The 26,020-nt window shown below is 42.7% G+C and overlaps 1 protein-coding gene across 1 annotated transcript in view; it reads left to right on the forward strand.

Annotated features, from left to right (window-relative positions):
* ncan (neurocan) overlaps positions 1-26,020 on the forward strand; it is a 132,727-nt gene that overhangs the window by 29,340 nt on the left and 77,367 nt on the right. Inside the window, exons 3-9 of the mRNA XM_011473587.3 lie at positions 4,472-4,701; positions 4,803-4,971; positions 8,949-9,123; positions 10,195-10,322; positions 11,448-11,741; positions 13,709-14,512; positions 22,096-23,250. Of these exons, the coding sequence (XP_011471889.1) occupies positions 4,472-4,701; positions 4,803-4,971; positions 8,949-9,123; positions 10,195-10,322; positions 11,448-11,741; positions 13,709-14,512; positions 22,096-23,250 (2,955 nt within the window). The remainder of the gene's footprint in view (positions 1-4,471; positions 4,702-4,802; positions 4,972-8,948; positions 9,124-10,194; positions 10,323-11,447; positions 11,742-13,708; positions 14,513-22,095; positions 23,251-26,020) is intronic.

Here is a 26,020-nt window from a genome sequence, read left to right on the forward strand (position 1 = left end):
TTAATACCTGTGCCATTTCACTTTATTACACATAACTTCATTTATGGACATAAATGTTTGGATTTTTTTCTATGTGTGCATTACTTGGGTTGATGCCGACATCTGGTGAAAATTTCGTGTCAATCTCTCGATTAGAAATGTGTTTTTTGAGAGAAATGTTGACGTGTTCAATACTTGTTTTCCCCGTTGTAGATCAGAGAATCGGATTGTTCATCATAAATTATATCGTTAATCAAATTGTTGCTAAAATGGTTCATTACACCCCTATTGAAGGTCAGCCCTAAAGTTGTTTTTCATTTGAAACATAGCTTTTGTTTGAGTTGCATATTTAACAAATAGCAAATAGTGTTTGTGGAAAGAGCATCAAGTAAAAGAAACATTTCTTATGCAACACTGCTGACATGGTAGGTGTATTGAAAATCCTTCGGGATCATTTCTTAATCTATTTGTCCAATTGTATTTGTTGAGCCTGTGTTCAGGAGATGAAAGGGCAACTGCTTGTCTGTGGCAAACAAAGACAAGGGCCACAGCGTCAAGGGGGATAAAGCAGGGGAGTGACAGCAGACTGGAATCTGATAGCTTATTCCACATCTGAAGGCTGTTTTTGTTTGTGTGAAATTATGTGTGTCTTCATGGGTGTGTACATCATGTGTGTTACTCTTAAACACATCTCCTGCTGGATCAAGGCAGTGCATCTCTCTTTTTCCCATCATATTTTCGTAATTTCTTTTCCACATCGCACCTTACCAATTTAATCGATGCTCATGGCTGCAGATTTTTGCAGTCTTGTATTTGCTCACATGTTTACTTTTCCTTCCTCCTTCAGTGCTCATCCTGTTTGAAAAATGAGGCTTTCATTTATAATGCAGGTAACATGTAAATTTGTCCATCAGAAGCCCTTATAGCCTTGTTTTCAAATAAAGGAGCAATAAAGGTCAGTCTTTACTCCTTGGTGCCTGATAAAATCCTGCTTATGTTCCTGTTGAGAATGCGCTGCTGTGGAATCAAGAGAGCGCTACCCAAAGACTACTCGTCAATGGTCATGTCTGAGAAGGTCTGGCTGAACCCTCCATCAGGGAAGTCTTTAGCTCCCACAATCTGAGAGAGCTACAAAGGGTGGCAGTGGCTCAGGCGGCTCAGCAGGTCGTTCAATTATTGAAGGGTTGGGGTTCGATCCCCGCTACCCAAAGCCAACTGTTGTTGTGTCCTTGGGCAAGAAACTTCACCCTCCCTGCCTCCAGTATGGCTCCACTGGTGTGTGAATGTGTATGAATGTCCCGGTGATGGTCAGAGGGGCCGGAGCCACGAACGGGCAGCCACACCTCAGTCAGTCTGCCCCGGGGCAGCTGTGGCTACAACAGTAGCTACCATCATCAGGTATGAATGAATAATGGATAAACAGAGTAAGCACTTTGTGTGTCTGGAAAAGTGTAGATAGATCTAATCCATTATTATTATTATTATTAAAGAGGTACCGAGGGACGCTGGGGAGTCAGAGTGGACAATGTTCTCCACTTCTATTCTCTCTGCTGCTATTTGGAGCGGTGGTCACAAGGTCTCTGGCGCCTGTCGCGCCGAGAATTCCCAAACTCTGTTGTGGACACCAGAAAAAAGTGATGCTGTCAAGCTTAAGAGGGACACCTACTCGTCTGAGCTTTTCTGACTTCTGGGACTCCTAAAGCTGTCCCTCAGTTACTTCAGCATGGGTGGTGGAAATCCTCACCCCAAAGTCCCAAAAACATTGTCCTGGGAGGAGTTCAGCGAGGCCATGGAGAAGGACTATTGGTTGGCCTTGAAGAGATTCTGGCAAACCGTCCAGTGCCTCAGGAGGGGAAAGCAGTTTTCTGCAGGCACCATTTTCTGTGCAGGTGGAGGGCTGTTTACTTCGACTGGGGACTTTGTCGGGCGGTGGAAAGAATACTTTGAGGACATCCTCAATCCAGCTGACATGGCTTCTCTCAACAAAGCAGGGGCAGAGGACTTTAAGGTGGGGCTTTCCACCACCCAAGCTGAAGTCACTGAGATATTCAATGAGCTCCTCAGTGCCATGGCTCCGGGAGTTCATGGAGTCCGCTCTGAGTACCTCAAGTCTCTGGATGCTGTGGGAGTGTCTTGGCTGACACGTCTCTGCAGCGTTGCGTGGCAGTCGTGGACAGTACCACCAGATAGGGGTGACCAGAGGGTGTGTTCAAACTACCGGGGAATCACACTCCTCTGCCTCCTTGGGCAAGTTTATTCCAGGTCACTGGAGAGGAGAGTCTGTCTGATACTCAAACTCCAATTCAAGAGCATCCTGAAGAGTGTTGTGTTGTTTTCAGGAAGTAGTTGAAAAAGGCTTTGACAGGTCAGGATGTTCTTCTAGTTAGTCTAGTGACCAGGGAGACTGGGAGAAAAGTACTTGGTATGTCATCTGGAATGAGGAAAGCAGATAAAGAGACTTAGTGGCAGAAGGAAGAAGTTAAGGAATCTATTAAGAAGAAATAGTTATCTAAGAAAGAGTAAGACACAGAGGACAGAAGACAGCAGACGCAGTATAAGATGAATGAAGCAAAGACCAAATGAAAGACGTCTGAGGACTTGAATGACAGGTTGGATTCAAAGGAGAGGTAGATCTGTTAAGGTGAGGCAAAGAAAAAAGATGGAAGGAAGAGCAACAGGTGAGGATGATGGACAGAGATGTAAATGTGGTGACAGGTTTCTAGTAGTGTGAAGGAAAGATGAAAGGAGAACTTTGATGAGCTGACGACTGAGGAAAGTGTTAGAGAGCAGAGGACAAGAGGAGGCAGCCGTGGAGGAGGAAGTACTTGGGGCCTGGGCATAAATAAATAAGAGCTCTGTTTCCCCCATTGGTCATCGGGAACTGTCTCCAGAGTTCTAACCACACTACATCTCTCAACAACCCCAGCGCACCATTTCACTCACAGTTCAATTAAGCTCTGCACTGAGCCTCACTCAGTACAAAGTATTGTTTGTGTCACTCTGCCTGCATTACCAAGCATTATATCCAGACCTGATCTTCAGATTTCCTGACCCTGTTTTGTCTCTGACCCCATTTGTCTGCAACCTGCCCCGAATCTCGCCTGGATCCTGACTACTCATGTCTCTTTTCTGATGCTCCCATGCTCGTGATTGACTCCTGCCTGTCTGACCCTGATTTAGCTTTGTGGACTTTTAGCTGAGCTAATAAACCTGCTGCATTTGGATCCGGGTGTCTGCCAGTTTTGTGACAAATGCAAGTTACATTGACGGACTCTGGCGAAGACGAAAGGGAACCCGGCGTGTTTGATAGAAATGAAGCCCAGCTGTTCATTTCAGAACCAGAAGATGAGGAATTTGATGGATTTTTGGGTGCTAATTGATGACTAAAGACATTTAAAAAATAAATCACAACCAACTCAGTTTTGCGCTCGCTGCCTTTTTAAAACACACCCCAGCATGCATGTTTTACTGGTACGTGTTAACGTTAAATACAGAAAAAAACACCCATAACTGAAACTGCACACTTGAATCCAGTGCTGTTGTATTGTAAGGAGAGGAGTGTGTTATGGGAAATAATATGTCTTCAAATGTGTGTGTGTCTGGCAGGTCAGTGCGTGGTGTGACTCTTTGACTATCACAGTTAAAACTTTAGGCTCTTTTTGTCAAACTAGTTCGCCACCCGTGTTAGTGTTAGCGGTTTTTGTAAGTTTTTCTCATGTGAAAATCACTGAATTCATCACCGTTTTAATCCACATTACAGCCGCCGTTTCGTTTCTATTAAAGCCTCTGAAAGAAACGCTGCCTCGTCGGATTTGACATGTAAATTTCAGCCAATCAGATCAATCAGAAAGATTTCCGCCCCCAAGTGACAAACACACCCCTGAACATCTTCTCTATGTTGCTCATTCCCCCTCCTTCAGGAAGAAAAGTTACACTCAAAAGACATTATTCTCTAAAAGACTATGAGCTTGGGTTTTTTTGTTTGTATTTTCCATACTTTATGAAATGCAGGACCTAATGGAAAAAGAAAACTTAAAAGGACAGGATTTTTGTCCTACAGGATCAGTTAGCTTAATCACAAACAAGTGAACTGAACGGTGTATAGCCCTAGCAGAAACAACCTCATATGAATGTTTGAATTACAAGATTAATGAAAACCTTTTAAAATATGAAAACGTGTGGGAGGCTTTCTTCAGACTTGCAGGACTGTGGTACACAGTGCCCCCCCCCCCTTTTTTTCCATTTTTTGACTGGCTGCGGCGGGGGAAGGGGGAGGGGTTGGGGGAGGAAAGAAAGGAAAGGGGGAAAAAAAACATCTTCAAGATCTTTATCAAAGATGCAAAATGGCCTTAAGTTTGGTATCTTGAGTTTATATGAATGTTTATTAACCGTAGTAATAAGACGAAACACTGAATAAAGATACAAATGAAAAAAAACTGAAAACAAGTGAACTAAAAATGATTGACTACTTTCTTCTGTCTTTCTCCTTTAGGTTTCACCAGTGCCGACACAATGGTGAACATGCGGAAGGTAACCCATCAGACCATCAATGAGGAGCTCTCTAAAACCGTTCTTCTGCCCTGCTTGTTCACCCTTCGCCCCAGTGCTGGTTCATCACATGAGCCTCCCAGGATCAAGTGGACAAAAGTCTGGGGGCAAAGAGGATCTGATGGCCTGCAGAAGGAACAGTCAGTTCTAGTTGCTAAAGATAATGTGGTCAAGGTAAAAAAAAATGCCAGAAGTAGACAAATGTCAAATAATGTTCTTAAGTTACATTTTTTTGGTCTTCTATTGATTTCTTTGGTCTTTTCCTATAATTTAAGGTGAAAAAAGCTTTCCAGAGTCGTGTGTCACTGCCTGGGTACAACAAGAACCGCTACAACGCCAGCCTTGCCCTGAGCGGACTCCGCTCTAGTGACTCAGGCCTGTACCGCTGTGAAGTTGTCGTAGGCATCAATGATGAACAAGACACAGTTCCACTGGAGGTCACAGGTGGGGAGCAGCTGTTGGATTTGATTCCAATTAGATTAGACTCACTCGTGTGTTTGGTCTTTGTTGCCTACAATACAAGTAAACTCAGTCAAAGTCCAAACATCTCAAAATGCCATGAAGAACATTGACTAATATTCTATAATATACATCTAAGTCATGTTTGCATTTAGCATTTCAGCTAACAATACAAACCATGATTAATAACATCATCATTTCATCATAAAACTTTAACACTTCACACAAAGATGGCAACAATGTACCACGCTTTCTTACCTTTAATGTTTTCTACTAAGGGTTTAACAATGTAACCAATCCAATCCAACCAGATCGGTCTGAGGCAGGCTGTTAGAAATCAAAGAATGTGAGGGTCACATTCTTCTCCAGTCTTTCTCCAGTGTATTCAACACCATCCAGCCCTGGTTACTGGGTGAGAAGCTGCAGCTGACGGGTGTGGATGGAGCCTTGGTCCCCTGGATCATTGACTACTTGTTGGACAGGCCGCAGTTTGTCCGGTTGGCCAGTGTCCTGTCTGACATGGTGATGAGCAGTGTGGGGGCCCCACAGGGCACTGTGCTCTCTCCCTTCCTGTTCACTTTGTGCACCAGTGACTTCCAGTACAACTCAGAGTCATGCCATCTTCAGAAATTCTCTGAGGACTCTGCGGTTGTCGTCTGCATTAATGGTGGGTGGGAGGAGGAGTGCAGGGAACTTGTGGATAAATTTGTGAGGTTGGCTGGAGCAAACCACCCGCTGCTCAGTGTGGAAGAGACCATGACTTCAGGAAGAAAAGACCAGCTTCACAGCCTCTCAGCATCTTGGGCAGAGATGTGGCAGAGGTGGAGGTAGAAGTACTTGGGAGTAACCATCGACAACAGACTGAGCTGGAAGACCAACAGCACTGCTGTGTACAAGAAGGCCAGCAGCAGACTCTACTTCCTGAGGACACTAAGGTCCTTCAATGTGTGCAGCAGGATGCTCGGGATGTTCTAGCAGTATGTTGTGGTCAGCACTCTGTTCTTCTCTGTGGTCTGCTGGGGGGGGCGGCATATCTGCCAGGGGCACTAATCGACTGAACAAACTGATTAGAAGAGCTGGCTCAGTATGTAAAATGTAAAATGGACACGTTTGAAGCTGTGATGGAGAGGAGGACTTTAAATAAGCTGGTATCCATCATGGATAATCCTGAGCATCCTCTCCATCCTGTTCTTGACGGTCAGTGGAGCTCTTTCTCCAAGAGGCTAAGGCAGCTTCACTGTCACACCAACCGCTACAGGAGATCATTCCTACCTCACTCCATTGGACTCTAGAACTCATCATCCATTTGCAATAGATAAACTCATTCTCAGTCTGTCTGTTTTTCCCCAGAGCTGTCAAGCAAACCAACTGTTTTTCACTGATGGTTCTTTTTCTGATTGATTGTTCTGTTTTCTATTGTCACCCATTGTTTGTGTGTTTGTATCTTTGAGCCTAATGCAGACTCTGTAAAAACCCAATTTCCCAAGCTGGGATCAATAAAGTATCTTTATCTTATCTTAAAAACCAAATAGACTTGCATTTTTTGAAAACTAAATGATGGTAAATGACAGGAGAAACTCCAAGTATCTGTTGATAGTTTCTGCATTTCCTCCTCTCATGGAGTCTGAATGTCCTTCTTGACAGCACACTTTCCTTCAACTGACACATTAATGCCATGATCCGGTCAGCCTACTTCCACCTCGGCAGCATCACCTGTCCTCCCTCACACCCTGCACTGCTGTCATTCTGGTCCACAGGTGTATCAACTCATGACTTGACTTCTGGAATCACTGTTTGGTCTCCCCCAGAAAACCCTCTACTAGCTACAACTTGCTTAAAGTTCAGCAGCATTAATCATATCAAGAACTTTATTCAATTGTCTCATCTCATTTGTTGTGCAGTCTTTATACTATATGGAGAATAGGGGAAAGAGCATCCTGCTCCTTTGGCCCCAACTTTGGAATTCCCTCCTCTGGGGACACTCTGTATATGGCTTTTTTATTTATTATAATGTCAAAATTCCAAACTCATGTGTTCAGACATTGCTGTCCTCTGTGGGTTGTTAGGATTTATTTCAAGATCTCATTCCAGCCATTGTCCCTGTCTGTTGTCTTCTTGTACTGTTTTTTAATTTGTTCTACAGTTTATTATTATTTTATTTATCTATTTATTGATAGGTACAATGCATAATGAACATCAGCCAGACAAGGATAGATGTAAATATGTCAGGTTCTAACAATAATGCTAATTCACATCTGTAGTCCCTGGAACGGACAAAGCAGGAACACAAAACGACTTTGCATAAGACGTTAGATCACAATAAAAGCACGCTAGCAAGACACATGCCAGTACTACAGTGAAAGGTTAACAGACTGTTTTGCTTTGAACCAATGCTTGAGACGAGTTTTAAGGGTTTGTAACAAGGGACATTCCCTCACAGAGAGTGGGACACTGTTCCAGGTGGTACTAGCCTTTACAGAAAGAGCATTTTGTCCAAAGGTATGGAAGTTTTTTTGAGTCATAATTCAAAGTAATATGCAATTCACAACTGACAATTCAATTTGCAATTCGGTCATGTAATTTGAAATGCATTTTTCAATTGACAATTTAATAAGCAATTCAGGCTTGGACTATGAAAATACGTTTAGCAATTTAGAATTCAATATTAAAATGTAAAATTCATTATGAACATTTTAAAAATGTCTCCCGGGCTTTGGCATGGGGGGTTGGGGATGGCACGGTGGGGTGGGATTCTGGCTTGGCTTGGGGGGGGGAGGGGTCTTTTTGCTTGTGTATGGGGGGCTAGCTCAGGGCCCTGCATCGGTGGGAGGGTCCACCTGCGCTGGATGGGCTGCTTCCTTCTCTGGCCTGGGACGTGGTGGGGCAACCCTCTTGCTGCACGTGGTTGCTCTGGGTGACACTTACCATGGCCACGGGATCTGGGGGCTGGTTGGCCCCGTTCTGGGGGGGGGGGCTGTCTTTGAGAGTCAAGGGGTCCACTATTGGTATGGGACGTTGGAGGATTGGAGGGGTTGGGGTCTCCTCTGAGGCAATCGGTAGCTGCCCTGACTGGTCAGGCTTCCTTGGTTCCGTCGGTGCCTGACCAGAGCTCTTGGGGGCGGGGCCCTGGACCATGTTTACAATGCTCTTTGGGGACCCCCACTTCTCTTGGGTGTCATCCTTCTGGTCTGCCTTGCTCTCTTCTGGACCTCCCGCGGGGTGGGTGGCTGCCTGGAACATGGGGCGGGTCGCGAAGACTGTGAAGACTGATTGCTTTGAAGTATAAATGTGGGAGCGGCTACAGATTAAGCCATTTTGGGAAAACATCTTCATCATCAGAAATTTAAAACACCAAAAACATGATTGGGTCCTGTCTAAGTACACTTTACATGTGGCTGTATGCTCCTTAAAATGTAAGTGGCAGATCAAGGTTAAATATGGGTAATCATGTCTAAGACAGTTTCTCTTCCCATAAGGGCTACTATCAGCTCTTATTACGGATCAGTTATGTTTCCCTTTGGCACAATAATTCTTAACCTTGCACCTTTGCAGGGCTCTACATGATTAAAGGACACATACCTGCTGCTCTGTAATTCTTTGATATTCAGTCAGGATTGAAGCCACAGATGAAGCAGAGGTACTGAGTAGAGGTACTGCATGCACATAAAATAAAAAAATGCAATTTCCCAACAATAACTGAATGTCAGCATTACTGATGCATATGGCACTGACATTTACAGGTTGCTAAACACGAACACTGAACTCTGCACAGGTGGAGCAAAGTCAGCACACAATGAGGGCATTCATATGGCTTTGTAGACCTTACACTATGTACATGTTCTTGTTGGTCACGCCTGTGGTTACTGTACATAAATTCTTCTGTCGTTTTTAAGGTCATGGGTCTTATTTTCTGGTAATTTGTTTTGCCTGTAATATTTTCCCTTTTTTCATTTATTAAACAGGTGTTGTGTTCCACTACCGGGCACCGCATGACCGCTATGCATTGACCTTCGCTGATGCCAAGAGGGTGTGCTTGGAGAACTCAGCAAACATTGCAACACCTGGGCAACTGCAGGCTACCTTTGCAGATGGCTATGAAAACTGCGATGCAGGCTGGCTGTCTGATCAGACTGTAAGGTGAGGTTCTCTACGCTGGGTTTGTTCCTGCTGGAGTGACTCTCCTATCGTCAGGCCACTCGCTGAGCCAGTGAAGTTCTTTACATGTTTTAGATTAGCAAAGTCATATTTAATTGTAAAAGTCATACTTTCAAATTAGATGTTTTTAAAAGTTTGCAAACTATTTCAGTGGGGCAGTTGTAAAGACTATGAGAGCTTTTTTTTTCTTTTATAAAAGGTGAAAAAAATAATTTAAACCCAATTCCATGAACAGCATTACATAGTTCAACATAATTTATTGTTTGCTGTGATCTAAACATGCATCACCTTAGCTGTTTGTCAGGTTCTTGCAGCTTCCTCCTTTGATTTGTTCGTTTTCAAGCTAACAGTTTTTTTCTTTGGGTGACTATCAAATTAGACCAGACTAAGGAAAACCATTACCAGCGAGGAAAATGACCATTCAATGGAAGGGAACAAACAGAAATCAGCTCTTGTCTAATTAACCACCAAAGAGAAACAATCAAGACGCACCCAGACAGTTCGAGATTCTGTTGCTTTTACAAAAACAGAGGCTTGAGTGTGTTTAGTACATTTGATTGTGCGTGTTGCCTTTACTTCATAATCTGTTGGGCTGTTGGGCTGCGCTGCTGTTGGACTCAATGTTCTGATGGAACATTTACTCCAGAGGAAGACACCTCTGGACTTGTTTTAGCCCAATATCTAAAAGAACACGTATTTTCAGGTTTTTAGTGCAGGTGCATGCTTCTAATGAAATATCAGTTTGTTTAGACAAATTATTAAAGGTAACAAGAAAGCATTAGTTCAATTACTTCCTAATTATTGTTATTTTTTTCTGTGAAGTATATTGAACCTTTTTTTTCCATGAATATGTTTGTTCATATTTATATTTAATTGTATTGGGATTTCTGCAGGAAATATATATAAAAGAGGTTTATTATAAAATTATTTATGAGCACAGATCTTTGACAGGAGAGCTGAGTCTGCCTCTTAATGCTTTGTCATCTCCATTCTGGACACATTTCTCTTGTTTTTACTGACTTTTCTTTTTGGCTTTCTTGGCTTTTTTTGTAGGTACCCAATCCAGGCGCCACGACCTGGTTGCTATGGTGATCGTGAGGACTCACCTGGTGTCCGTAATTATGGCAATAGGTCTCCTGATGAGCTGTTTGATGTCTATTGCTTTGCCAAGCAGCTTCAAGGTAAAGAATAAAGACATTGACTATGTTCTAAAGATTCAAGATTCAAGATTTAAGATTCCTCTGTTAGTTAAGGAAAAATAGAAAAGTGTGTAAATTCTATAGCATTACATATGTGAGTAAGCCAGGTAATGTTAATGTAACATTCTTGCCCTTCCTAAAGGATAATACTTTCAACATAAACTTACTGCAGTGCATATGTAGAGTTTTATACTCACTATTTTTTGTAAAATTATGGAAAAATATTCTTTAACAGTCCTAATGAAAATTTTAAACAAGCCTTAGATTGCAAAAGAACTTCTCTAACTTATTTCATTCCAGTAAATATTAACCTAATCTTTAAATGAATCATCTTTTGAATCTGGAATTTCGTTTCCTCTCATTTTTGCCCTGGAAACACCTATTCCATCATGACTTATTTAAGCCTCTTTCTGTATTTGTTTGGACCTGGACCCTTCCCCTCTTTTCTCTTCTCACTTCTCCTTAGACAAACATTTTTCCCTTCACGTCTCTTTTCCAATAAGGTCTCAATATTGCTTGAACAAGTCAATATGAACAGCCTTTTTCTGCAGCCGCTTCTAAGCTTCTGACCCTCTCCTTCTGAGAACTTACCTTTTTTCTACTACAAAAGAAAAGTTTTGAGCTTATTGCTTTGCTGCTTCCAAATTATTTTCTATATTTCTTAGACCTCTTTGGTCAAAAAAATGTGTTTTCCTCGCACGGCCCCTCGGGGACAAAGACTGGGACAATAACAGTCTTTGTCCCCTTACCGCGAAGGGGGGTCTAAGGGCAGGGATGCCAGTATAGCTTAGTCAGTTTGTTAGTTCATTTTAGTATTTTTCTATTGAACTCTTTGTATTCGTGATCCTTTTGATTTCATGTTTTACTTCGAAGCCCATCGAGACGACTGTTGTTGTGATTTTGGGCTATACAAATAAAATTGAATTGAATTGAATTGAATTGAATTGAATTGAATAAATATATGTAACTGACTGTAAAACCAAACAAACTATCAAAGTTGTTCTCAAAAAGCTTGGAAGTGTTAAGTTCTGGCTGTTATGGAGGATTATGTTAATTTAACTGTAACAAAGTCACACCTTTCTTCCCCTCTCTGTATCTGTGTCCCAGGTGAAGTGTTCCACTCCACAGTTCCAGAGAAGCTAAGCCTTGCCACCGCCTCCACCCACTGCCATTCCCTCGGAGCCCAGCTGGCCACTGTCGGACAGCTCTATCTGGCTTGGCAAGCTGGCCTTGATCAGTGTGATCCTGGCTGGTTGGCAGATGGCAGTGTCCGTTATCCCATCAATGTTCCCAGAAAGAACTGCGGAGGGGACGAGCCTGGTGTGCGGACAGTGTACAACAACCCTAACCGCACTGGCTTCCCAGACACCGCTGCACTCTTTGACGCCTACTGCTATCAAGGTACTGGCAGTACAGAAGTTGATACGGCATCATTTTTGTAATTCTCATTACAAAAAGAGTGGCTTCTAAGGCCTTCCTTTTATCTAGATTTTAAAATGGTAATGATAAAATTCCATTGGAAGAGAACTAATAAGTCTTGGGTTCCAGTTATTGTTAGGCAAAGACAGGGTAGACCCTGGACAGGTAGCTAGTCCATTGCAGGGCCACACAATCACACACTCACATTCCCACAATCTAGATTCACCAATTAAGCCAATTAAACGTGTGTTTGGACTGTAGGAGGAAGCTGGAGTGCCCACTCCATTCCTGTTTAGGATTGTGGAGTTGCTGGAGCCAACCTAGCAGCTCAAAGAAAGGACAACTTGCCTGTCCATTCCAGGGAAACACAGAGACAAACAACCACACACTCTCACATCCTCACCTAAGAGACAATTTAGAGACACCAAACATGTTTTTAGACTGTGGAGAAAGCCAAAGTGCCTGGAGAAAACCAATCCATGGATGGGAAAACATGCAAATTCCACACATAAAGGACTTAGCTAGGATGCTAGGATTCGAATCAGGGTCTTCTTGCTGAGAATCACAATGCTAACCACTACACCACCGTGCACCTGTGAGAGACCGATTGTAAAAAATAATCCAGGGAATCATAGTGTGTGCTTTTAAATAATGTATTTACATAATGGTTCAGAAAATAAATATTTATTACTTACAAACAAAAACAGATTCTGTCCCTCACAGACCTGTTTGTTGTTCCTCTATCCTCCACTTATCTGTATTAGTGTCACCTGTTTGATCTGGTTATCTGTGTAAAAGACACCTGTTGATGCCTGTAAACAGTCAGACTGCTACCTCTCCATTATGACCAAGACCAAAGAGCTGTCAAAGGACACCAGGGACAGGAGTGCAGAGCTAAACAAGACTGGAATGAACCATTCTACAATAAGCAGCAGCTAGGAGAGAAGAGATCGAACGCTGGAGCAATTATTAGAAAATTAAAGAAATACTAGATCACTGACAATCTCCCTCACCTGGAGCTTCATGAAAGATCTCACCTAGTGGAACACAGGATCTTGAGAAGGGTAAAGAAACAGAGGAAGATTGGAAGAATGTCATATGATCAGACAAGACCAAAATGGAATCCAAACACACCACTTTCCGTCTTTTGGGGGGGGGGGATGCTGACCTGTATCTCGAAAACACCTTACCTTCTGTGAAGCATGGGGTGGAAGTATCAAATTGGGATGCTTTTCTGCAAAGGGGACAGGAAAACTGATTTGTATGAAGGAAAGGATGAATGGAATCATCTATGGTGGGATTAAAAAAAAACTCCTCTCATCAATGAGAACATTACAGTAGAAACATGTCTGGATCTTCCAGCATGACAATAATCCCACACACGTGGCCTGAGCGACATAAATACATTTCAAGGTTTTGCAGTTGTGTTGCCAGTCTCTGGACTTCAGTCAGAGAATCTGTGGATGGAGTTGAAAGTCTGTGTTACCTAGAAACAGTCCCAAAAACAATCTGTGGACTTTTAGTTGTCAAATTATTTGCTGAGTTTAGTAAACTCACTGTTTGCTTTTGTTTAGGCCTAAGTCTAACACATCACACCTCTTTAGAAGATCTGCATGTGAGAATGGACCAGAATAGCCGCTACAGTGTGTTCAAGCCTGCTGAAGCCCTACAGGAGACATTTGACTTTTGCCATGGAAGCCAGGGTTACCATGCAAAGAATTAAGACCAACCTTTTGTGATTTCCTGAATTTGTTGTTTCCATTCTGTCTCTCACAGTTGAAGTGTTTCTATGATGAACATTACAGATCAAACTCAGCATTTTAAATAGGTTTTTGACAGATACTTTACCGCCCCACTGTATGTTCATGAAAGTGGATGTTAATACAGCTGTGTGGTGAATTTCCAGATAAAAACAGTTCAGTTAAGATTGTGTTTGTTGTGTTTTGCAGCCCATCAGCCAGCAGGGATCCAGGCTGCAGAGCTACAAACTTTGTACCAAACTACCAGACCAGCAGCAGAGACCCAGTCTTTGGTGACTGAAACGCAGGGGACACCCCCCTGGATTTCTTCTTGGACTGGCCCAGTTGATACAAAAAGAGCAGCGATCACCAACTCAGCTGAGACATCGGAAGAGAACCTTATCATTGAATTAAAGCCTTTTGAAGATTGGCATCAAACCAGCCAACCCAAAGAGGATGAGTTTGATGACTCAAAGAGTAACAACAACACTTTGAGTTCCTCTGAACTTGAAAGCAAGGAAAGTTCTGAAGGTCCAGTGTACGAGGCGATGGGCAGCAGGTCTTACAGGACGGATTCTGCTCCGTTATCCAGCATGATTTCTCCCAGTCCCCAACCTCAGACAACTAATAACATTCTTGTTGAATTTGTGAAAACTCTTATGAGGCCTTTTAAGTACTGGACAAGAAGCAAAGATGATGAACCTAAACAGCCTGATGAAAAAGAAGAACAGAAGGAGGCATGGACAGAATCATTCAGTACAAGCACAAATATTCAAAAACCAGCTGGTAACAAGGGCAACTTAGACAATGCTATCATAGAGCACAGGAGTGGCACCTTTTCACTTAGAGGTCCTTCAAGTGAAGTGGGGACCACAGAGGAGGGTCTGTCTGAGCAGGAAAAGGAGCTGCAGCCACTGATAAAACTGGTGCCTGCTCTCCAAAAAACAGAGCAAAGTGGCACCATCACTCATCCGGGCGCCACCAGCGTGACCAACAACCCTCAGTCCACTCAAGGTCAGCTCCCATTTCCTCTCTGTCTTTTTTTAAAACCTAATCCTTACCAGAAGATTGTTTTACATTTTTTCCTCACCTCAGTTTTAAGATAAACTGAAACCAAATTCTGACTTAACAGGATGGGTGCTGTTTCAAATGGTAAATTAATATTTTTCTGTGAAAACATAATCTTTTTATGTCATCTTTGGAGTACAGCTGCCTCTGTGCTCCTCTTTTCCCTCAAGCATGCTGTGATATATACTCCCCCGCAGGGCGATATAAGTGTGTCTCAAAATTTAATTAAACTGTAATTACACACAAACAAAGGAGCGTGTCATACACCAGATAGAAATGCAAAACGTTGCAGTGGAAGCCATGGTGCCTGCTTTGTCAAATGCGTCTTTGTTTATAGAGTAGGCTGCCACAGAAACAGCTGGAAACTCTTTGAATCTGTTTAAATACAATCAGTTCTTTTTCAAATGTGTTTTTTGTTTAGAACAAAGGACACATTCATGTATGACTTTAGCTTATTCTTTGGAGTTAAAGAAATAAAACGATTAAAATAATTTGTGTAAAAGAAATTAAATAAATCTTATGAGCAAAAATGAGAAATTATATTTTAAAAAAAATTAAATAGAAGGTGGAATTCTGAAATGTATATCTTGGAAAAATAAATGCTAGGGTGTGTTCCCTGCAAGAATCACGAGAACTGGTAGGTGGTGGTTTATTTCATCTGTTCCTAAAAGCTCTGTTAAAAAATTCTGAACTCTGATTTTTAATAAAAACATAGCACACTAAGGAAAAGCACATATATCACAATATTCACATAAGCAATGAATGTCAAGCTGTAATTGAGCATAGAAAAGTGAACAAACACTATAAATAAACCAGACCAAATCTCTTTATTTATTTGTTTTCTCCTTTATTAACTCCCACACATACAGCAACATACACATCCTTGGTAAGAGCTAAAAAGGAAAGCGACAGGACAAAGTCTTCCACAGACAGCTAGAAGAATGACTCAATAAAAGGGAGCCTTTCTTACCCAGCAATTGCTGTCTTTATTAATATAAATACTGGCTGCCATGCAACCCGGACTACCATGGTAACTTGATGTCAGGGCATCACTGAAAATCCAGGTTTTAGTCTGCATCTATTATTTACAGCCTTTTCCAATTAACACAGAGATTAAGCTGCTCCACTGTTCTCTGTAATTTCCATCAATGCCCATTTGGGCTTGGCCGTCAGAAGGTGGGCGGTAACAATCACAGCTGAGGGCATGGAATGAATGACCCTAAAAAGAAAGTAAAGGGGCAGAGAGGGAAGATGTGAGATGAAGCTGCTGTGTTGAAAATGTTTCCAAATGACATTTCTTCCTAATCTGGGGTGAAGGATCAGTGTTTGACTCGCCTTGCATCTCAGGGGTCTTTTTCCACTGGTGTTTCCCAGTTGCCTCTTTTAAGATAAACTTCACAGAATGTTTTTTCCAAAATTGTGAGAATCTAAACACTAAGGCAAAATTTTTTGGGAATATTTTGCAAAAAAAGTTAGCAAAATTGATATTTATGCCCACAGCAAAGCAAAGTAATGTGAAAATGCTGTTAAGTAAACATCTCCCAAGCTCTGGTTGTTTCTTTAAAACTTTGGTTTCAATAGGCTCTAGATCAGGGGTGATCATTACGTCGATCGCAATCGACCGGTTGATCTTCAAGGACATGAGGCAAAGATAAATAACAAAAAAATTGTACTTCTAAAAAACATGTCAGCAAATCAAAATCCTCATGAGAAGTACGGGACTTGATTGACATGCAGAACAGCCAAACATCCTCAGATACATACGTCACTGTTTAAATACGCTGAGCACAAATTCTGTCATCAGACAGTTACTTTCTGCTCCACGGCACGTCAAGTCCCCAGCAGAAGACCACTCCGGCCCACTGAAGTGTTTATTGAGGCCCAGGTCGCACCCCCGTGCCTGTGCGGTTCTGGCTCGATGGAGCCATCTCACGGACGGAGCCACCAGTGCTTTAGAAATGCCATGCTCCCCCCATTGCATGTTTACAGCAGAGCATGAAATGCGACAGTCGCTGCTTTCTGATTTAGAAAGAAAACGCCTCATCTGTTATTGCAAAAGTATCTCCTCACATAGTTTTTTGTACTCTTACTGTGTAGTTTTTGGTCTGAGGTCTGAGGTCCTTCCAGGTATCTGTTGTAGCCACTCCTCCAGCTTGGGGGTTACTGCCCCGAGTGCTCCAATTACCACAGGCACCACTGTCACCTTCACTTTCCATGCCTTCTCCAGTTCTTCTCTGAGTCCCTGGTATTTCTCCAGTTTCTCATGTTCCTTCATCCTGAGCTTCCCATCGCTTGGCACTGCCACATCCACCACAACGGCTTTCCTCTGTTCTTTATCCACCACTACAATGTCTGGTTGGTTCGCCATTACCATCCTATCAGTCTGGATCTGGAAGTCCCACAGGATCTTTGCCCTCTCATTTTCTACTACCTTTGGAGGTGTTTCCCATTTTGACCTTGGGGTTTCCAGTTCATATTCTGCACACATGTTCTTGTATATTATTCCAGCTACTAGATTGTGATGCTCCATGTATGCTTTCTCTCCCAGCATCTTACACCCTGCAGTTATGTGCTGGATTGTTTCAGGCGCCTCTTTGCACAGCCTACACCTTGGGTCTTGTCTGGTGTGGTAGATCTGAGCCTCTATCGCTCTGGTGCTCAGGGCTTGTTCCTGAGCTGCCAGGATGAGCGCTTCAGTGCTGTCCTGTAGGCCAGCCCTTTCTAGCCCTTGGTAGGGCTTCTTGATATCAGCCACTTCAGTTATGGTCCGGTGGTACATCCCATGCAGGGGTTTGTCCTCCCATGAGGATCTGTCCTCCAGCACTGTATCCTCTGCTCTCCATTGCCTGAGACATTCACTGAGCACACTGTCAGTTGGGGCCTTGAGCTTGATGTACTCATGCATCTTGGATGTTTCATCCTGGATAGTGGCTTCTACACTCACTAGTCCTCGGCCTCCTTCCTTGCGGCTAGCATACAGTCTCAGTGTGCTGGATTTGGGATGGAACCCTCCATGCATGGTGAGGAGCTTTCGTGTCTTAACATCCGTGGTCTGTATCTCTTGCTTTGGCCATCTTATTATTCCTGCAGGGTATCTGATAACTGGCAATGCGTAGCTGTTTATTGCCCGGATCTTGTTCTTGCCATTGAGCTGGCTTCTCAGGACTTGCCTTACTCGTTGGAGGTATTTAGCTGTTGCAGCTTTCCTTGTTGCCTGCTCCAGGTTGCAATTTGCCTGTGGAATTCCAAGGTACTTTCAGCTGTCCTCAATGTCTGCCATTGTTCCTTCTGGGAGTGAGACCCCTCCTGTGTGGACTACCTTGCCTCTCTTGTCACCATCCGTTGCATTTCTCAAGCCCGAATGACATCCCAATGTCAGTACTGTAGATCCTGGTGGTGTGGATAAGGGAGTCAATGTCACGTTCACTCTTAGCATATAGCTTTATGTCATCCATGTACAGGAGGTGACTGATGTTGGCCCCATTTCTGAGTAGGTATCCATAGCCAGTCTTGTTGATTATTTGGCTGAGGGGGTTCAGACCTATGCAGAACAGCAGTGGGGACAGAACATCACCTTGGTATATCCCACATTTGATGGACACTTGTGCAAGTGGCTTCCCATTGGCTTTAAGGGTAGTTTTCCACAGCTTCATTGAGTTTCCTATGAATGCTCTTAGGCTACGTTCACACCTCAGGGCTTAATGCTCAATTCCGATTTTTTGAAAAAATGCGTGTTTTTTTTGGAAGGCCGTTCAAATTTCCAATTAAATGGGAAGTTTTGTGATCTCCTGCGTGACTGTGAAATGACCCAGAAGTGACCCGCATGCGAAGAATAGTACTCAACGGGGAACAACGTCACTCGTTGTTTGCAGAAGTAGCTAACGTTAACAATGGATGTCAACAACAGCGTTGTCAACAGCTGAGCTCTTTTTGCATTAGTAAATTCTTTTTCACAAAGGAGCCAGCACAATGACAATCTTACCATTGTAAGAAGGCATTGGAGCCAGGATCGTCAGTACCCACTGTTGTGGAACGGGGATGTGTGTGTGCTGGGGCCGTGCGCGTGTGTGTAAGAGAGAGGAAAGAGCGCGTGCAGTGCCGGGAGGGAGTGAGAGGGGGCAGCGGAAGTGTGCTGGGGACGCGCATTCATGTTGTGTGTTACAGAGGAAGTAGAACAATAATAAAAGAAGGTTTCTCCAGGAAGAACTGCTATTGACTCTTTATTAACCCGCTCCGGAGAATCTGAGGGTCTGATCAGGAAAGTAAACCCCGAAGGAGGATCCGTCTTCGGCCCTGGAAAAGGTCTCCCCAGCGCTTCTGACCACGCTCAGAAAGGAAAAAAAGTAATCGCGGGAAAGGTTCAACACCAAGCTTGGCCATTTACCTGGAAATGTTTTCAAAAACCGCCCGGTTGCGATCAGAGCCCTCGAGTTTGGCCCGAGTAGAGCTGTTACCCCAAAAATGAATCAAATCGGTGACCTCGCTTCCCTTCCACTGACTGGTCTCAGCAACATCGTCCACCATGGTTGATATTTATATTCTCGTTCCCGTCTACTTCAACGCAGAATGATGACGTTTGTAGCCTATCAATGACGCACGGGTCGGAAACATGTGGCCTGGCCGTTCAGACGGAGGTCGCATTTGAAAAGATCAGATAGGTATCGGATTCAGGACCATATACCCAAGTGGCCTGGGTCGCATTTGAAAAGATCGGATTTGTGTCTTTCAGACTGTCATGACAAGATCAGATACAGGTCACAAAGGGGCAAAAAAATTGAATTGGGTCGTTTCAGCCTGCAGTGTGAACATAGCCTTAGAGTCCTGTTGATGTTGTACAGCTCCAAGCATTCAGTGATCCACGTGTGTGGCATTGAGTGACAGGCTTTCTTGTAATCAATCCAGGCTGTGCACAGGTTGGTGTGTCGTGACCTGCAGTCTTGAGCGACTGTTCTGTCAACCAGGAGTTGGTGTTTGGCTGCTCTGGAGTCTCTACCAATGCCCTTCTGTGTCTTGCTCATGTATTGATCCATGTGCCTATTTATTTTGGTTGCAGTGATGCCAGACATAAGCTTCCATGTTGTGGAGAGACAGGTTATTGGCCAGTAGTTGAATGGGACCGCACCCTTTTAGGGATCCTTCTGGATCAGGATCGTTCGCCCTTCCGTTAGCCATTCGGGGTGAGTCCCATCTCTTAGCAGCTGGTTCATTTGTGCTGCCAGGCACTCATGGAGTGCGGTGAGCTTCTTCAGCCAGTAGGCATGTATCTTGTCAGGGCCCGGTGCTGTCCAGTTCTTCATACATGAGAATCTTTCTTGGAGGTCTGCCACTGAGATGTTTACTGGATTCAGTTCAGGGAAGTTCCTTTGTTGGGCATTGCTGTTATGTGCCGTCTCTTTCTCCCATATACTTTTCCAGTACTGTTTTGTTTGGTGGGTCTGAACTGCTGTTTTGACCTTGCCACTGAGCGTACACTTTTGCAGGCTGAGTTGCGAACAGCCTGTTCATCCGTGTGGCTTTATTATCTCTTGTGTACCTCTTTAGGCGGCTGCTCAAGGCTAGGAGCCTTTGTTTGGCAGTTTCCAGTGCTTCAGGTATGGGCATCTGGCTGTATCTCTTAGGTACTTGCATTCTCATTGTACCTCCTTTAGCCTCTGTCAGCTAACTCACATTCCTCCTAGTTGCCTTGATTTTGGCCTCTAACCGTTGCTTCCATGGTGGGTATTGTGTTCCATGGTTGCTCTTTTAGCCAAGCAATGCATACAGACAGAGAGACAGAGAGACAGAGAGACAGACAGACAGACAAAGGTAGATCATTGTCGTCTCAAAAGTAGCTCACATTCCAAAAAAGTGTGATCACCACTGCTCTACATAAATGAATGGCTAGAAGTTCTATGGTTTTCAGTTAAAAAAAAATAGTACCAGTACCAGCTCATGTATTCTTCAGTCTGCTCAGTTTCTGTAATAGAAGTCATATCTTTTCATGAGATTAGGTGTCCCTCTTCTTGTCTTCTCATTGTAAGCGTTTGATGGTGTGTCAGGCTGACTTCTGACTGTATCCTCCTATAAATGAGGTGAACACAGTAGAATCACATGTAAACAGGCCATTAATGATTGAATGGAGTTTATTATAGATATATTATTCCAGGTTTCTGCTTTTAGATGTGGCTAGTATCCCCAAAAAATTGAAGTTTGATTTAGATCATGTCGTGAGGACTAAGGTCAAATTGTCTCATTTATTGCATTGGTCATTGCAAAGATGATCAGCCAGATGAATGTATTTAATTTTTCCCCATTTTGATTAATGTTCAGAGTAAAGGGAGGTAATTAGCTGTTTTGATTATTAATAAGACCCTACAGACTACAAGCCTATTATGGAAATGAACCGGACTCATAAACTTCATTAAGGCATAAGGCAACCGAGCACCTTCTGAATAATTTACACACAGTTTAATGTTTTATGCATGGACATCTTTGTGTATATTCTTCCTCATGTGGCAAATCTTAATATTTTATTGCTGTACTTTTCATACATGTTATCCAAGCTGTGGAGAGCCAAACTGAGCCGAGTAATGAGGAATAGTTAGCCAACCTTCTCAGTGACTCAGTTTTGCCCCTAAAAGTCTCTGACACCAGCCTCGACACACAAATGCAGAAAAAATGAACGCTGATAGCCTTAGCGTAGCTGAGTTTGTTAAGTTTATGTACTATTTTACAAAAACTGACAAAGATGTAGGTTGTTTTTGAATCAGCAATTTGCTGGTTGTATAAAAGCTTTATATTTTTGGCATGTGCCTGCTTTCGCTGCAAAATACTGGAACCGAGGGTGGTTTTGTTCAACTGTTCTGTTTCAATAAATTCCTGCATTTTGCTAGTTAATTATCACTGCTGTGCTTGGTCATGTATCCAACTGAAGGCCTACCGCTTTTTTGCACATAAGGTTGCAACCTGAATCTCTCTTGTCTGTGTGTAAGAAAATAAATTCAAGCTATTTTAGGTCAGATAAGAAATCACTGAAATTGCTAGTGCACATTTTTTTCTTTGTAAGACATGCAGGAAGAAAAACATAAACCAATTAGAATGTGATATTTTGATTCAGAAGTATCCTTTACATCTCTGAAAATATGCAGTAAAGTTAATGTTATAGTTGTTTTCCATTGTAACAGGTTGATAGTTTTCTTGTTTCTAAATTTGTATTGTCAAAAAGTAGCCATAAATATGTAGTTATAGGGCCTTCATCGTATCCCAATGAGAAAGTAAAGCAAGTACTAAAAACTGTTCTTTGTCTGATTTTTCTGAGATTTTTCTCTTGATTTTTCAAATATCCAATGTTTGTCATTTGAACTTTTGGAACTATAAGTTTGAATCTTTCTTAGCACTTTTAAATGACAAAATATGTCAACAAGTAAAGGTCTGCATTGGGGCAAGACAAATTCAACTGACATCTAGAAATTCAAAACCATCATAATATAATTTTCCCTCAAAAAGCATGTTATAATCTAATTTTACCTTTTTCTCTCTGTTTTCCATAGATTTTGCATCAGCTCTGATTGACAGTTTTTCATCCAATCAACTTCACAATATATCAAGTCTTCTGGGCCGCAGAGAAGGATTTGATTTACCTACTGTTCCCAGCAGTCACGTTCAGTGGGTCACTAAGTCCATAGATGACTCCAAACAAGACTCTCCTAGAAATGTGGCCCATGTGGTCCAAGAATCTTCCTGGCAGCCATTGGAAGCAAAAGCAGGATCCCTTGAGGTAATGACCATGGCCAACCCCCTACAACAAGACAACCTAGAAAATTATTCAGGTGAGGGCAAAGAGCAGGACAGCGAAGGCACTGATTTATCAGAAGTCAGGAGTAGAGCTGTGTCAGAAGAAGACAAAGGTGTGGATGGAAGCGGAGAAGGAAACAACTCATCTGAAGGTTTTGAAATTACAGTCAAACACCAGAAAAACTATTATACCAAACCGGGTGCAGTAACAGACTCTGTATTTAATCTGGCTGATGCTGTGACTGGGAGTGAGCACACCTCTCTGTCCCAGTGGCAGCTTGTTGAGCACCCCACCAAAGCCCCCCAGAGCTCCACAAATCCAGACCCAGCAGAGGAGGCCAGAGGGGAGATCCTGTATGTCCACCAGCTTGTTCAAAACCTGTCTTCTGCCTTGTCACATAGAGATGATCAGTCCCATTCGGAGGCCCCTCCAGCGCCTGGAAAACACAGCAAAGATGAGATAACGGCTATCTCAGAAGAAGATTTGGGGAAGATGCAAACAAATTCTGAGGCAACCACAGTGGAACTTTCAACCATGCAAACACACAGAACAGACATAAATGTCACAACAACCAACGCACAAAACACACAAATGAGCCTTTCCTTCAAAGAGCCATCCTTCTCAGGTCTCCAGGGGGAGGAGGAGAAAACTACAACCAACTCTGAATTTCAAAGTTACACTGCTGTGACTTTGTTACCTACTAAAGATGGGGATCTATATTTGACCACCACTCCAACTAAGAGTGGCACCATCCCAATGGAGTCCAAAGTAGACACACCTGTGGGAATGATTACTTCAAAAAGCCCAACATTGAAGGAGCTCACAACCTTGGAGGCGGAGGCCAACAAAGACCCAAACAACCCCTTTGGCATTCTTGTTCCAAGCTGGGCATTCAGCCTCATCCCATCAGGTACGGTAATCCCATGGTGCTCCTTCTAATGAATTTAATTGGTCATCATAAAAAACAGCCATTATTTCTTAGTGAGAGCAGAATGGTATAACTACATGCAGAAACATTGGTGCAAAATGTCCACCAGTTTGTTGCTTCATGTCCTATATTTAAAACACACACAGCTCTCTTTTGTCCATCTTTATTGTATGTTTACTCTCTGCCTCCTTCTCATCATGCATTCCTTATCCATTCTTTTGTCCATTGTTCTTCATATCTTGATGTTCTATCATGTTCACTTTTTACTCACTGGCTTTTTGTTAAAGACACAACTCCAGACGCCAACACCAGACACCGTACTCATGTACGACCAACAAAGTCCAATACAAGTCATTGATGGGGCAGAGATAATGCTATTAGGTTAACGGGGCAGAGACAGAGATTTTAATCCCCTACAAATCAATGTAGAGACAAACTGTGAGGCAAGACTTGTAATTGACTTCAGCCTCTTCTCCTTCCTCCCTTCTTTGTTTGCTTGTGTTGACTCTGCCCTTTCTGTGGTGTTGAGGTCAACTTTCATCTCTTCAATGCACCGAATGGTGACAGGATTGTTTGTGCTTTTTGTTTCACCATTCTCACATTGATTTCTTTCAGCAGTTAATGGACCTGCTACTGTGGCAGAGCAACACAGAGTAAATGAACATTGTGTATTTAAACTACTCACCTCTTTCCTACTTGAACTTGCAATAGCGCAACTCCTAAACGTTTAGCTAATGTGGTTGTCAAGAAGAACAGTCACACTCCAGCATTAATAGAGGTGCATGATGGGATTGGTGAGGCACAGTACAGTCAATCTCACATTTAAAGAAGTTGGCCGTGTGCATTTTTTTCATAAGAAGATCTTCAGATGTTTTTGTTACCAAGGCAGAATGTTGCTTTGTCTTGTTTGGACACTGTTGAAGCCAGTCAGTGTTAATGGCTGTTTGAAGACCCTAATCCAGGAGACTAGAGCCAGCCTAAAGTCAGAACACCAGAAGCCCAGAAAGACAGAACCAGAAAAACTAAAAAATGTAAAACATGTAGCATAATGGGTGAAAATCAAAAGTGACAGTCAAGTTTGGGAAGTCCTACATAAACCCCGGACGGCACATGAACTGAGGAAAATTACTCAGAAGTCTAAGGCAGCTGTGATGAAGCTATGTTGTGAGTAACTCAGGGAGCAGGCCGAAGAAGCCAAAATAAAATAGCTATTCACTCACATAGACAAATAATGTGATAAATACTGTCAAAGCCCTTCATTTATTTATTTTTTTCAAGGCTTTTAGAGGCCTGAAAAAAATTATAAATTTAACTTATTCATGCAAATTGGAAGGGAAAAACTCTAAAACACTTTTGTTAGTAAAGTTTTTTATTCCATTCTTATTCATCATTAGAATATAATAAGCCTCATTCTGGCATTGGCTGCATTAAAGACAGCAAGTCAGAGCAAAAACAGGACATTTTGTCTTAATCAAGTTGGTGTTTAAATGCGCTGACTTTCTGCCCCTTTGCTGAGTGACTGCGAGGCTCCTTCCTCAGTGTGACCTTTTGTAGTTGTCACTTTTTACAACAGGGGAAATTACAGTGAGGGTTTTCTCTCTGTTACATCAGGGAGATGCAGGGAAAGGGCAGAATGAAGGGACAGTACTGGCAGGAAAAAACAGGGCCATAGCAGGGAAGAGGAAGAGGGGCACACTCTGGATCTGTGGTCGGTAGAAAGACCGAGGCATTTTTAATCAAAGGCTCAGATGCTGTACTGACACAGTTCTGTGGATTCATCTGCAGTTTTCTTTTTCCACTCCTTCTATTTCAGTTTCCTTTTGTTTGTTAACAGAGCAGTTCCAGACCCTTCCAGGTCCTATTTAGGCATTTCTGCTGTGATAAGACTGATATAATACCCGTTTTCCAATTCTCTCTCATGCTTCCCTAAAGCTAAAGCAGCACAGATTTTTAGACAAATACTCAAAAGTAACTAAATAATTGGAAGCAGCACCATCAGATCAGTTTTCATTCAGGAGAACATGTCATAATCCCTTGAAAAAACAAATTTTAATGGAGCTTGTTATTCAGTTATTTTGTTAAACAATTGCTTTGTTTTTTTTCTACTCTGAGTTTTCAATTTCATTTGACGTCATTAAAGTCAGTACCAAGGGACCTTCCAACAATTCAGTAGCAGCATCTATGTTTTGGATGTATTATATCCAGCACTGAGGTGATCAAGCATCCTGGAGCGTACAGTGTGAGCTGTCTATCCGGTCCTTACCATGCCAGCGTAATTCTCTGACAAACTGAGAGCAGGGTGCCTGAGTTATAGTCATATTGACTAAAGCCTTGTCCCGGACTCAAGATGGATCAGACCTCTGGCAACATCAATAACATGGCAGCCAGCCCGCATCCAAATTAGAGGTTTAAATTTGGAGGAGAAAATCCAGTGAGTTGAAGTGTGTATGTGACAGGGCCAGGCTGGGGTGGCATATTATCAGTCTGGGTGCTTGGATGGATGTTCAGTTTGTCTAGCTAGCTGCTGGAGTCCTTGGAAGGGCTGTCTAGAGCAGAGACAGAAAGAGCACTTTGTAGAAGGCTATTGATTTTCTAGCTGCTGTAGCTCCCTTTTTTCTCTTGCTAGCCTCCCCTCTTTTTGAGTCTATCAGACATGTGCTTTTTGTCTTCCTTTCTTTCAATTGTCTTGAATGTGTCTTTTATTGTTTTTGTTAGTGTTTTCAAAGCCTCTTAATCCCACCAGTCAACTGCT

The sequence above is a fragment of the Oryzias latipes genome, chromosome 4, assembly GCF_002234675.1.
Source record: "Oryzias latipes chromosome 4, ASM223467v1".
Classification (NCBI taxonomy): Eukaryota; Metazoa; Chordata; class Actinopteri; order Beloniformes; family Adrianichthyidae; genus Oryzias; species Oryzias latipes.